This window comes from Oncorhynchus nerka, linkage group LG14 (genome assembly GCF_034236695.1).
Source record: "Oncorhynchus nerka isolate Pitt River linkage group LG14, Oner_Uvic_2.0, whole genome shotgun sequence".
NCBI classification, from domain to species: domain Eukaryota; kingdom Metazoa; phylum Chordata; class Actinopteri; order Salmoniformes; family Salmonidae; genus Oncorhynchus; species Oncorhynchus nerka.
Window position 1 is genome coordinate 101,512,054 of NC_088409.1, and position 15,000 is coordinate 101,527,053.

At 47.1% G+C, this 15,000-nt stretch overlaps 1 protein-coding gene across 1 annotated transcript in view; it reads right to left on the minus strand.

The window, feature by feature from the left end:
• cdon (cell adhesion associated, oncogene regulated) overlaps positions 1-15,000 on the minus strand; it is a 195,967-nt gene that overhangs the window by 76,430 nt on the left and 104,537 nt on the right. The window contains 3 exon segments of the mRNA XM_065000648.1: positions 13,206-13,475; positions 13,640-13,942; positions 14,962-15,000. The exon segment at positions 14,962-15,000 is cut by the window's right edge and continues 105 nt beyond it. Coding sequence (XP_064856720.1) covers positions 13,206-13,475; positions 13,640-13,942; positions 14,962-15,000 — 612 coding nt within the window.

Consider the following 15,000-nt stretch of genomic DNA (forward strand, 5'->3'; position numbering starts at 1 on the left):
CCCTGCTCTGGTTCCTACCCTGCTCTGGCCCTACCCTGCTCTCTCCCCTACCCTGCTCTAACCCCTACCCTGCTCTGTTCCTACCCTGCTCTGTTTCTACCCTGCTCTGTTTCCTACCCTGCTCTGGCCGTACCCTGCTCTGTCCCCTACCCTGCTCTGTTCCTACCCTGCTCTGTTCCTACCCTGCTCTGTTTCCTACCCTGCTCTGACCCTACCCTGCTCTGTCCCTACCCTGCTCTGACCCCTACCCTGCTCAGGCTCTACCCTGCTCTGGCCCCTACCCTGCTCTGGCCCCTACCCTGCTCTGTCCCTACCCTGCTCTGTTCCCTACCCTGTTCTGTTCCCTACCCTGCTCTGATCCCTACCCTGTTCTGTTCCCTACCCTGTTCTGTTCCCTACCCTGTTCTGTTCCCTACCCTGCTCTGTTCCCTACCCTGCTCTGCTCTGTTCCCTACCTTGCTCTGTTTCCTACCCTGCTCTATTCCTACCCTGCTCTGTTCCTACCCTGCTCTGTTTCCTACCCTGCTCTGGCCCTACCCTGCTCTGCCCCCTACCCTGCTCTGTTCCTACCCTGCTCTGTTCCTACCCTGCTCTGTCCCCTACCCTGCTCTGTCCCCTACCCTGCTCTGACCCTACCCTGCTCAGTCCCTACCCTGCTCTGTCCCCTACCCTGCTCAGTCTCTACCCTGCTCTGTTCCCTACCCTGCTCTGGCCCCTACCCTGCTCAGTCTCCACCCTGCTCTGTCCTCTACCCTGCCCAGTCCCTACCATGCTCTGTCCCCTACCCTGCTCAGTCTCTACCCTGCTCTGTTCCCTACCCTGCTCTGTCCCTACCCTGCTCAGTCTCTACCCTGCTCTGTCCCCTACCCTGCTCTGTCACTACCCTGCTCTGGCCCCTACCCTGCTCAGTCTCTACCCTGCTCTGACCCTACCCTACTCTGTTCCCTACCCTGCTCTGTCCCTACCCTGCTCTGGCCCTACCCTGCTCTGTCCCCTACCCTGCTCTGTCTCTACCCTGCTCTGTCCCTACCCTGCTCTGACCCCTACCCTGCTCAGGCTCTACCCTGCTCTGGCCCCTACCCTGCTCTGTTCCCTACCCTGCTCTGTCCCTACCCTGCTCTGCCCCCTACCCTGCTCTGTCCCTACCCTGCTCTGATCCCTACCCTGCTCTCTACCCTACCCTGCTCTGTTCCTACCCTGCTCAGTCTCTACCCTTCCCTACTATGCAGATACAGAGTTAGGGGCTAGGGGTATTAGGTCAAAGATAGATTCTCCACAGCCTACATATCACAGTCACAGATCAGTCCATTAGCTATATATCACAGTCACAGATCACTCCATTAGCTACATATCACAGTCACAGATTGGTCCATTAGCTATATATCACAGTCACAGATCACTCCATTAGCTATATATCACAGTCACAGATCACTCCATTAGCTATATATCACAGTCACAGATCACTCCATTAGCTATATATCACAGTCACAGATCAGTCCATAAGCTACATATCACAGTCACAGATCAGTCCATTAGCTATATATCACAGTCACAGATCACTCCATTAGCTACATATCACAGTCACAGATCAGTCCATTAGCTATATATCACAGTCACAGATCACTCCATTAGCTATATATCACAGATCACTCCATTAGCTATATATCACAGTCACAGATCACTCCATTAGCTCTATATCACAGTCACAGATCAGTCCATTAGCTCCATATCACAGTCACAGATCACTCCATTAGCTATATATCACAGTCACAGATCACTCCATTAGCTCTATATCACAGTCACAAATCAGTCCATTAGCTCTATATCACAGATCAGTCCATTAGCTATATATCACAGATCACTCCATTAGCTCTATATCACAGTCACAGATCACTCCATTAGCTATATATCACAGTCACAGATCACTCCATTAGCTATATATCACAGATCAGTCCATTAGCTATATATCACAGTCACAGATCACTCCATTAGCTATATATCACAGTCACAGATCACTCCATTAGCTACATATCACAGTCACAGATCACTCCATTAGCTACATATCACAGTCACAGATCACTCCATTAGCTATATATCACAGTCACAGATCACTCCATTAGCTACATATCACAGTCACAGATCACTCCATTAGCTATATATCACAGTCACAGATCACTCCATTAGCTATATATCACAGATCAGTCCATTAGCTATATATCACAGTCACAGATCACTCCATTAGCTATATATCACAGTCACAGATCACTCCATTAGCTACATATCACAGTCACAGATCACTCCATTAGCTACATATCACAGTCACAGATCACTCCATTAGCTATATATCACAGATCACTCCATTAGCTATATATCACAGATCAGTCCATTAGCTATATATCACAGATCAGTCCATTAGCTCTATATCACAGTCACAGATCACTCCATTAGCTATATATCACAGTCACAGATCACTCCATTAGCTATATATCACAGTCACAGATCACTCCATTAGCTACATATCACAGTCACAGATCACTCCATTAGCTCTATATCACAGTCACAGATCACTCCATTAGCTATATATCACAGTCACAGATCACTCCATTAGCTACATATCACAGTCACAGATCACTCCATTAGCTATATATCACAGTCACAGATCACTCCATTAGCTACATATCACAGTCACAGATCAGTCCATTAGCTATATATCACAGTCACAGATCACTCCATTAGCTCTATATCACAGTCACAGATCAGTCCATTAGCTATATATCACAGTCACAGATCACTCCATTAGCTCTATATCACAGTCACAGATCACTCCATTAGCTACATATCACAGTCACAGATCAGTCCATTAGCTCTATATCACAGTCACAGATCACTCCATTAGCTACATATCACAGTCACAGATCAGTCCATTAGCTCTATATCACAGTCACAGATCACTCCATTAGCTATATATCACAGATCAGTCCATTAGCTCTATATCACAGTCACAGATCACTCCATTAGCTCTATATCACAGTCACAGATCACTCCATTAGCTATATATCACAGTCACAGATCAGTCCATTAGCTACATATCACAGTCACAGATCACTCCATTAGCTATATATCACAGTCACAGATCACTCCATTAGCTATATATCACAGTCACAGATCAGTCCATTAGCTACATATCACAGTCACAGATCACTCCATTAGCTATATATCACAGTCACAGATCACTCCATTAGCTATATATCACAGTCACAGATCACTCCATTAGCTATATATCACAGTCACAGATCACTCCATTAGCTACATATCACAGTCACAGATCACTCCATTAGCTATATATCACAGTCACAGATCAGTCCATTAGCTATATATCACAGTCACAGATCACTCCATTAGCTATATATCACAGTCACAGATCACTCCATTAGCTACATATCACAGTCACAGATCAGTCCATTAGCTACATATCACAGATCAGTCCATTAGCTATATATCACAGTCACAGATCACTCCATTAGCTATATATCACAGTCACAGATCACCCCATTAGCTATATATCACAGTCACAGATCAGTCCACCAGCTTTATTTATATATTTTATTTTAACCTGTAATTTACCAGGTAAGTTGACTTAGAACACATTCTCAATTACATCAATGACCTGGGGAATAGTTACAGGAGAGAGGAGGGGGGATGAATGAGCCAATTGGAAGCTAGGGATGATTAGGTGACCATGATGGTATGAGGCCAGATAACTGGAGTAGGTGGCCATGATGGTATGAGGCCAGATAACTGGAGTAGGTGGCCATGACGGTATGAGGGCCAGATAACCGGAGTAGGTGGCCATGATGGTATGAGGCCAGATAACTGGAGTAGGTGGCCATGACGGTATGAGGCCAGATAACTGGAGTAGGTGGCCATGACGGTATGAGGGCCAGATAACTGGAGTAGGGGGCCATGATGGTATGAAGCCAGATAACTAGAGTAGGTGGCCATGATGGTATGAGGGCCAGATAACTAGAGTAGTTGGCCATGATGGTATGAGGGCCAAATAACTAGAGTAGTTGGCCATGATGGTATGAGGGCCAGATAACTAGAGTAGGTGGCCATGATGGTATGAGGCCAGATAACTAGAGTAGTTGGCCATGATGGTATGATGGCCAGATAACTAGAGTAGGTGGCCATGATGGTATGAGGGCCAGATAACTAGAGTAGGTGGCCATGATGGTATGAGGGCCAGATAACTAGAGTAGGTGGCCATGATGGTATGAGGGCCAGATAACTAGAGTAGGTAGCCATGATGGTATGAGGGCCAGATAACTAGAGTAGGTGGCCATGATGGTATGAGGGCCAGATAACTAGAGTAGGTGGCCATGATGGTATGAGGGCCAGATAACTGGAGTAGGTGGCCATGATGGTATGAGGCCAGATAACTAGAGTAGGTGGCCATGATGGTATGAGGGCCAGATAACTGGAGTAGGTGGCCATGATGGTATGAGGGCCAGATAACTAGAGTAGGTGGCCATGATGGTATGAGGGCCAGATAACTAGAGTAGGTGGCCATGATGGTATGAGGGCCAGATAACTAGAGTAGGTGGCCATGATGGTATGAGAGCCAGATAACTAGAGTAGGTGGCCATGATGGTATGAGGGCCAGATAACTGGAGTAGGTGGCCATGATGGTATGAGGGCCAGATAACTGGAGTAGGTGGCCATGATGGTATGAGGGCCAGATAACTGGAGTAGGTGGCCATGATGGTATGAGGGCCAGATAACTAGAGTAGGTGGCCATGATGGTATGAGGGCCAGATAACTGGAGTAGGTGGCCATGATGGTATGAGGGCCAGATAACTAGAGTAGGTGGCCATGATGGTATGAGGGCCAGATAACTGGAGTAGGTGGCCATGATGGTATGAGGGCCAGATAACTAGAGTAGTTGGCCATGATGGTATGAGGGCCAGATAACTGGAGTAGGTGGCCATGATGGTATGAGGGCCAGATAACTAGAGTAGGTGGCCATGATGGTATGAGGGCCAGATAACTAGAGTAGGTGGCCATGATGGTATGAGGGCCAGATAACTAGAGTAGGTGGCCATGATGGTATGAGGGCCAGATAACTGGAGTAGGTTGCCATGATGGTATGAGAGCCAGATAACTAGAGTAGGTGGCCATGATGGTATGAGGGCCAGATAACTGGAGTAGGTGGCCATGATGGTATGAGGCCAGATAACTGGAGTAGGTGGCCATGACGGTATGAGGGCCAGATAACCGGAGTAGGTGGCCATGATGGTATGAGGCCAGATAACTGGAGTAGGTGGCCATGACGGTATGAGGCCAGATAACTGGAGTAGGTGGCCATGACGGTATGAGGGCCAGATAACTGGAGTAGGGGGCCATGATGGTATGAAGCCAGATAACTAGAGTAGGTGGCCATGATGGTATGAGGGCCAGATAACTAGAGTAGTTGGCCATGATGGTATGAGGGCCAAATAACTAGAGTAGTTGGCCATGATGGTATGAGGGCCAGATAACTAGAGTAGGTGGCCATGATGGTATGAGGCCAGATAACTAGAGTAGTTGGCCATGATGGTATGATGGCCAGATAACTAGAGTAGGTGGCCATGATGGTATGAGGGCCAGATAACTAGAGTAGGTGGCCATGATGGTATGAGGGCCAGATAACTAGAGTAGGTGGCCATGATGGTATGAGGGCCAGATAACTAGAGTAGGTAGCCATGATGGTATGAGGGCCAGATAACTAGAGTAGGTGGCCATGATGGTATGAGGGCCAGATAACTAGAGTAGGTGGCCATGATGGTATGAGGGCCAGATAACTGGAGTAGGTGGCCATGATGGTATGAGGCCAGATAACTAGAGTAGGTGGCCATGATGGTATGAGGGCCAGATAACTGGAGTAGGTGGCCATGATGGTATGAGGGCCAGATAACTAGAGTAGGTGGCCATGATGGTATGAGGGCCAGATAACTAGAGTAGGTGGCCATGATGGTATGAGGGCCAGATAACTAGAGTAGGTGGCCATGATGGTATGAGAGCCAGATAACTAGAGTAGGTGGCCATGATGGTATGAGGGCCAGATAACTGGAGTAGGTGGCCATGATGGTATGAGGGCCAGATAACTGGAGTAGGTGGCCATGATGGTATGAGGGCCAGATAACTGGAGTAGGTGGCCATGATGGTATGAGGGCCAGATAACTAGAGTAGGTGGCCATGATGGTATGAGGGCCAGATAACTGGAGTAGGTGGCCATGATGGTATGAGGGCCAGATAACTAGAGTAGGTGGCCATGATGGTATGAGGGCCAGATAACTGGAGTAGGTGGCCATGATGGTATGAGGGCCAGATAACTAGAGTAGTTGGCCATGATGGTATGAGGGCCAGATAACTGGAGTAGGTGGCCATGATGGTATGAGGGCCAGATAACTAGAGTAGGTGGCCATGATGGTATGAGGGCCAGATAACTAGAGTAGGTGGCCATGATGGTATGAGGGCCAGATAACTAGAGTAGGTGGCCATGATGGTATGAGGGCCAGATAACTGGAGTAGGTTGCCATGATGGTATGAGAGCCAGATAACTAGAGTAGGTGGCCATGATGGTATGAGGGCCAGATAACTGGAGTAGGTGGCCATGATGGTATGAGGCCAGATAACTGGAGTAGGTGGCCATGACGGTATGAGGGCCAGATAACCGGAGTAGGTGGCCATGATGGTATGAGGCCAGATAACTGGAGTAGGTGGCCATGACGGTATGAGGCCAGATAACTGGAGTAGGTGGCCATGACGGTATGAGGGCCAGATAACTGGAGTAGGGGGCCATGATGGTATGAAGCCAGATAACTAGAGTAGGTGGCCATGATGGTATGAGGGCCAGATAACTAGAGTAGTTGGCCATGATGGTATGAGGGCCAAATAACTAGAGTAGTTGGCCATGATGGTATGAGGGCCAGATAACTAGAGTAGGTGGCCATGATGGTATGAGGCCAGATAACTAGAGTAGTTGGCCATGATGGTATGATGGCCAGATAACTAGAGTAGGTGGCCATGATGGTATGAGGGCCAGATAACTAGAGTAGGTGGCCATGATGGTATGAGGGCCAGATAACTAGAGTAGGTGGCCATGATGGTATGAGGGCCAGATAACTAGAGTAGGTGGCCATGATGGTATGAGGGCCAGATAACTGGAGTAGGTTGCCATGATGGTATGAGAGCCAGATAACTAGAGTAGGTGGCCATGATGGTATGAGGGCCAGATAACTGGAGTAGGTGGCCATGATGGTATGAGGCCAGATAACTGGAGTAGGTGGCCATGACGGTATGAGGGCCAGATAACCGGAGTAGGTGGCCATGATGGTATGAGGCCAGATAACTGGAGTAGGTGGCCATGACGGTATGAGGCCAGATAACTGGAGTAGGTGGCCATGACGGTATGAGGGCCAGATAACTGGAGTAGGGGGCCATGATGGTATGAAGCCAGATAACTAGAGTAGGTGGCCATGATGGTATGAGGGCCAGATAACTAGAGTAGTTGGCCATGATGGTATGAGGGCCAAATAACTAGAGTAGTTGGCCATGATGGTATGAGGGCCAGATAACTAGAGTAGGTGGCCATGATGGTATGAGGCCAGATAACTAGAGTAGTTGGCCATGATGGTATGATGGCCAGATAACTAGAGTAGGTGGCCATGATGGTATGAGGGCCAGATAACTAGAGTAGGTGGCCATGATGGTATGAGGGCCAGATAACTAGAGTAGGTGGCCATGATGGTATGAGGGCCAGATAACTAGAGTAGGTAGCCATGATGGTATGAGGGCCAGATAACTAGAGTAGGTGGCCATGATGGTATGAGGGCCAGATAACTAGAGTAGGTGGCCATGATGGTATGAGGGCCAGATAACTGGAGTAGGTGGCCATGATGGTATGAGGCCAGATAACTAGAGAAGGTGGCCATGATGGTATGAGGGCCAGATAACTGGAGTAGGTGGCCATGATGGTATGAGGGCCAGATAACTAGAGTAGGTGGCCATGATGGTATGAGGGCCAGATAACTAGAGTAGGTGGCCATGATGGTATGAGGGCCAGATAACTAGAGTAGGTGGCCATGATGGTATGAGAGCCAGATAACTAGAGTAGGTGGCCATGATGGTATGAGGGCCAGATAACTGGAGTAGGTGGCCATGATGGTATGAGGGCCAGATAACTGGAGTAGGTGGCCATGATGGTATGAGGGCCAGATAACTGGAGTAGGTGGCCATGATGGTATGAGGGCCAGATAACTAGAGTAGGTGGCCATGATGGTATGAGGGCCAGATAACTGGAGTAGGTGGCCATGATGGTATGAGGGCCAGATAACTAGAGTAGGTGGCCATGATGGTATGAGGGCCAGATAACTGGAGTAGGTGGCCATGATGGTATGAGGGCCAGATAACTAGAGTAGTTGGCCATGATGGTATGAGGGCCAGATAACTGGAGTAGGTGGCCATGATGGTATGAGGGCCAGATAACTAGAGTAGGTGGCCATGATGGTATGAGGGCCAGATAACTAGAGTAGGTGGCCATGATGGTATGAGGGCCAGATAACTAGAGTAGGTGGCCATGATGGTATGAGGGCCAGATAACTGGAGTAGGTTGCCATGATGGTATGAGAGCCAGATAACTAGGGTAGGTGGCCATGATGGTATGAGGGCCAGATAACTGGAGTAGGTTGCCATGATGGTATGAGAGCCAGATAACTAGAGTAGGTGGCCATGATGGTATGAGGGCCAGATAACTAGAGTAGGTGGCCATGATGGTATGAGGGCCAGATAACTGGAGTATGTTGCCATGATGGTATGAGAGCCAGATAACTAGAGTAGGTGGCCATGATGGTATGAGGGCCAGATAACTAGAGGCCATTCTAGAAGATCCATTTCAGCAGAAAACAATTTCGCTTAGAGCCCCAAAAAGACTATGACTGGTTGTTTGGGATTGGATGTGGGATGGTGGGGAGGCAACTGGAACCTAGCAACACAAATATACATCAATCAATTAATAAATCAATCAATCAAATGTATTTATAAAGCTCGTAGACCAGAACGGGTTGAACTGTGACCGGAACTTTCTTAGCAGGAGCTCAACGCTGGCCAACTAAACATAAACAGAACAGAGACACGAACACAACTGACAGTGTACTCCTTTAAAGACAGCCGACAGTAAACAGTTTATATATATATATACAACAATATCATTTAGTTGAACAGGCAGCATGGATGATCTGATAACAACCTCTGGTGCCTGGTACCTGGTAACCCACGGAGCCAAAGATCTGCCGGGACCATGTTTTAATACTCAGTTTATCTAACTCACATCTAGTTCTCACTGTAAACACACCAGTGTTGCTGCACATCATAGCGGAATAAATCTCTCTTTCTGCACTGAGAGTTGGAGGAGGCAGGAGAGAACAGAATGAAGGGAGCTCTAGTCTCAGCTCAGACCACTACCACACTATCTCTCTGCTCTAGTCTGGTCTCAGCTCAGACCACTACCACACTATCTCTCTGCTCTAGTCTGGTCTCAGCTCAGACCACTACCACACTATCTCTCTGCTCTGGTCTGGTCTCAGCTCAGACCACTACCACACTATCTCTCTGCTCTGGTCTCAGCTCAGACCACTACCACACTATCTCTCAGCTCTGGTCTGGTCTCAGCTCAGACCACTACCACACTATCTCTCTGCTCTGGTCTCAGCTCAGACCACTACCACACTATCTCTCTGCTCTGCTCTGGTCTGGTCTCAGCTCAGACCACTACCACACTATCTCTCTGCTCAGCTCTGGTCCCAGCTCAGACCACTACCACACTATCTCTCAGCTCTGGTCTGGTCTCAGCTCAGACCACTATCACACTATCTCTCTGCTCTGGTCTGGTCTCAGCTCAGACCACTATCACACTATCTCTCTGCTCTGGTCTGGTCTCAGCTCAGACCACTACCACACTATTTCTCTGCTCTGGTCTCAGCTCAGACCACTATCACACTATCTCTCTGCTCTGGTCTCAGCTCAGACCACTACCACACTATCTCTCTGCTCTGGTCTGGTCTCAGCTCAGACCACTATCACACTATCTCTCTGCTCTGGTCTCAGCTCAGACCACTACCACACTATCTCTCTGCTCTGCTCTGGTCTGGTCTCAGCTCAGACCACTACCACACTATCTCTCTGCTCTGCTCTGGTCTGGTCTTAGCTCAGACCACTACCACACTATCTCTCTGCTCTGGTCTCAGCTCAGACCACTACCACACTATCTCTCTGATCTGGTCTCAGCTCAGACCACTACCACACTATCTCTCTGCTCTGGTCTGGTCTCAGCTCAGACCACTATCACACTATCTCTCTGCTCTGGTCTCAGCTCAGACCACTACCACACTATCTCTCTGCTCTAGTCTCAGCTCAGACCACTACCACACTATCTCTCTGCTCTGGTCTGGTCTCAGCTCAGACCACTACCACACTATCTCTCTGCTCTGGTCTGGTCTCAGCTCAGACCACTACCACACTATCTCTCTGCTCTGGTCTCAGCTCAGACCACTACCACACTATCTCTCTGCTCTGGTCTCAGCTTAGACCACTACCTCACTATCTCTCTGCTCTGGTCTGGTCTCAGCTCAGACCACTACCACACTATCTCTCTGCTCTGGTCTGGTCTAGGTATACAGAAGATAGCCATATTTGGTAAAAGACCAAGTCCGTTTTATGGCATGAACAGCTCAAATAAGCAAAGAGAAACAACAGTCCATCATTACTTTAAGACATGAAGGTCAGTCAACCTGGAAAATGTCATGAACTTTCAATGTTTCTTCAAGTTCAGTCGCAAGAACCATCAAGCGTTATGATGAAACTGGCTCTCATGAGGACCGCCACAGGAAATGAAGACCCAGAGTTACCTCTGCTGCAGAGGATAAGTTCATGAGAGTTAGCTGTCTCTCCTGAGGACCGCCCCACAGGAAATGAAGACCCAGAGTTACCTCTGCTGCAGAGAGTTACCAGCCTCAGATTGCTGCCCAAATAAATGCTTCACAGGGTACAAGCAAAATACACATCTCAACATCAACTGTTCAGAGGAGACGGCTTGAATCAGACCTTCATGTTTGAATTGCTGCAAAGAAACCAATAAGAAGAAGAGACTTGGTTGGGCCAAAAAACACGAGTGGAAATCTGTCCCTTGGTCTGATGTTTTTGGTTCCAACCGCCGTGTCTTTGTGAGACGCAGAGTAGGTGAGCAGATGATCTCCACATGTGTGGTTCCCACCGTGAAGCATGGAGGAGGAGGTGTGATGGTGTGGGGGTGCTTTGCTGGTGACACTGTCTGGGATTTATTTAGAATTCAAGGCACACTTAACCAGCATGGCTACCACAGCATTCTGCAGCGATACGCCATCCCATCTGGTTTGGGCTTAGTGGGACTATCATTTATTTTTCAACAGGACAATGACACAAAACACACCTCCTGGTTGTGTAAGGGCTATTTGACCAAGAAGGAGAGTGATGGAGTGCTGCATCAGATGACCTGGTCTCCACAATCAACCGACTTCAACCCAAATTAGATGGTTTGAGATGAGTCCGACTGCAGAGTAAAGGAAAAGCAGCCAACAAGTGCTCAGCATATGTGGGAACTCCTTCAAGACTGTTGGAAAAGCATTCCAGATGAAGCTGGTTGAGAGAATGCCAAGAGTGTGCAAAGCTGTCATCAAGGCAAAGGGTGGCTACTTTGAAGAATATAAAATACATTTTGATTTGTTTAACACTTTTTTGGTTACTACATGATTCCATATGTGTTATTTCATAGTTTTGATGTCTTCAGTGTTATTCTACAATGTAGAAAATAGTAAAAATGAAGAAAAACCCTTGAATGAGAAGGTGTGTCCAAACTTTCGACTGGTACTGTACTTCCATTTCATTTTCAACTCGTACCGGGGGACCTTCAGACGATACTTGTGAGGCCTGTGGGCGTCCTAGAGAAGAACCCGAGTCTCTCACCTTTCCACAGAGGGGTCATATCAGCGTGTAGCCCAGACTGTTTGGACTCTATAGTCAGAAGTTGGCGGATCGGCTGTAACCGACTTCAGACGAGGAAGTGATCCACAGGCAGATGAGGAAGTGATCCACAGGCAGATGAGGAAGTGATCCACAGGCAGATGAGGAAGTGATCCACAGGCAGATGAGGAAGTGATCCACAGGTAGATGAGGAAGTGATCCACAGGCAGATGAGGAAGTGATCCACAGGTAGATGAGGAAGTGATCCACAGCCAGAAGAGGAAGTGATCCACAGGCAGATGAGGAAGTGATCCACAGGCAGATGAGGAAGTGATCCACAGGCAGATGAGGAAGTGATCCACAGGCAGATGAGGAAGTGATCCACAGCCAGAAGAGGACTGGCCACCCCACATAGCCTGGTTCCTCTCTAGGTTTCTTCCTAGGTTTTGGCCTTTCTAGGGAGTTTTTTCCTAGCCACCGTGCTTCTACACCTGCATTGCTTGCTGTTTGGGGTTTTAGGCTGGGTTTCTGTACAGCACTTTGAGATATCAGCTGATGTACGAAGGGCTATATAAATACATTTGATTTGATTTGATTTGATCCACAGACAGATGAGGAAGTGATCCACAGGCAGATGTGGTGGATGGAGACGCATCCAATTAAATAACAGATATCTGTCTAGTGTAAATGTACTGATTTTTCTGGGGATTTTTGTTATATGCTAATTAGATTTAGAGATCGACTCTAGGGGGTAAACCTAACCCTAACCTTAACCCAAACCTAACCCTAACCTTAACCCAAACCTTAACCCTAAACCTAACCCCTAATCCTAAAATAGCCTTTTTTCTTGTGGGGACTGGCTAAATGAATTTTCCTCATTTTACTATCCTTGTGAGGACTTCTGATCCCCATAAGGATAATAAAACCAAATACACACACACACACACACACGCTCAGAGCCATCCAAGGCTACTCTTTCCATTCCTCTGTCCCTGAGTTTATCCCTGGTGGCCAGCATAAAGGTAGCTCTGATGCAAAAACAGGAGGCGAGAGATGTGGGGAAGATGGAGAGCTACTACTTCAACCTACTCCCTAAACCAGCAGGGAAAACAGCCCATGTTCTCATACAATCACTTCCTGATACCCCACTACTTTAGGAGAGTACACTGTACCTGATTGGAGGGTGAGCCTGCCAGCTGACTGGGCTGAGCCAATCACGTTGTCCACCAGGCACTGGTACACACCGACGTCCTGTGATGTCACCCCTTTGATGCAGAGGGAGGAGCCTGAAATTTGGAGGCGGGGCGAGGGGGCGATGGGGGCAGAGTTGAAGAGCCAGGTGACATTGGGGGTGGGGTTTCCCTTGGCAACGCAGGTGAAGCGAGCGGCGTCTCCAGGTGAGACAGTCTGGTCAGACAGACTCCTCAGGACAGATGCCTCCTCTGGGGAAGAGAGGGGAGGAAGTCAGGACTCTCAACTAGTTAGATAAAAATCTACCATTAGAGTAATTCATCTAACCTTTCTTTAACCAGGAAGTCCCATTGAGGTCAGAAGATCTGTTTCCCATGAGACACCTGACTACAGAAGTGGCCTGTTAGTAACTCACCGAGCACATTCACAGTATAGTTGACGCTGAGTAGGTTCCTCCCTGTCTCCGTGGTAACAGAACACAGGTAGTTCCCTCCATCACTCCTCTTCAGGTTCAGTAGGACCAGGTTGTTGTGTCTCCTGCTGTTCCCTGCTGTCACGGCTGGTAGTGCCACCTCCTGCCCATTCTTCAGCCACTGGGCAGCGGGCGACGGACTGCCCGACACCACACACTCCAACACCAGCATGCTGGAATGTTCCACTGATAGAGTAGTAGGGGTGATGGGGTATACTATCCTCCGTGGGGAGGGGTCGTCAGAGGCTGAGGAGAAAGAGGAAGTGTTGTAAAAACTAGGCATAAAGTTGTGAAAGCCTTGTTATTACACTTTTACCTTCTCTTAGCTACGTACAGTATCACAATAAAGTTCAGCCTGTATTAAATGTAGAGACAATCAAGTAGGGATAATGAAGTAGAGATAATGAAGCAGAGATAGTGAAGTATTGATAATGAAGTAGAGCTAATGAAGTAGAGATAATGAAGTATTGATAATGAAGTAGAGGCAACGAAGTACAGATAATGAAGTGGGGATAATGAAGAAGGGATATTGACGTAGAGATAATGAAGTAGATATAGTGACGTAGAGGTAATGAGGTAGATATAATGAAGTAGATATAATGAAGTAGATATAATGACGTAGAGATAATGAAGTAGATATAATGAAGTAGATATAGTGACGTAGAGGTAATGAAGTAGAGATAATGAAGTAGATATAATGACGTAGAGATAATGAAGTAGATATAATGAAGTAGATATAATGAAGTAGAGGTAATAAAGTAGAGATAATGAAGTAGAGATAATTAAGTAGAAATAATAAAGTATTGATAACGAAGTATTGATAATGAAGTAGAGATAACGAAGTAAGGATATTGGCGTAGAGATAATGTAGTAGAGATATTGAAGTAGAGACAACGAAGTAGAGGTAATGAAGTAGTGATAATGTAGTTATAATGAGGTGGAGATAATGAAGTAGAGATATTAAAGTAGAGATAATGAGGTGGAGATAATGAAGTAGAGATATTAAAGTAGAGATAATGAGGTGGAGATAATGAAGTAGATATATTAAAGTAGAGATAATGAGGTAGAGATAATAAAGTAGCGATAATGATGTAGATATTAAAGTATAGATAATAAAGTGGAGATAATGATGTAGAGATTATGAAGTAGAGATAATGAAGTAGATATATCAAAGTAGAGATTATGAACTAATAAAAAAATAACAAGTAAGTGTTCCATTGAGAGAAGAGTCAGAAGGGTGGTAGGTAAAATACCACGTGACTTACGTTTGACAGTCAGCTTGGTACCTTGAGCCTCTACTCTGG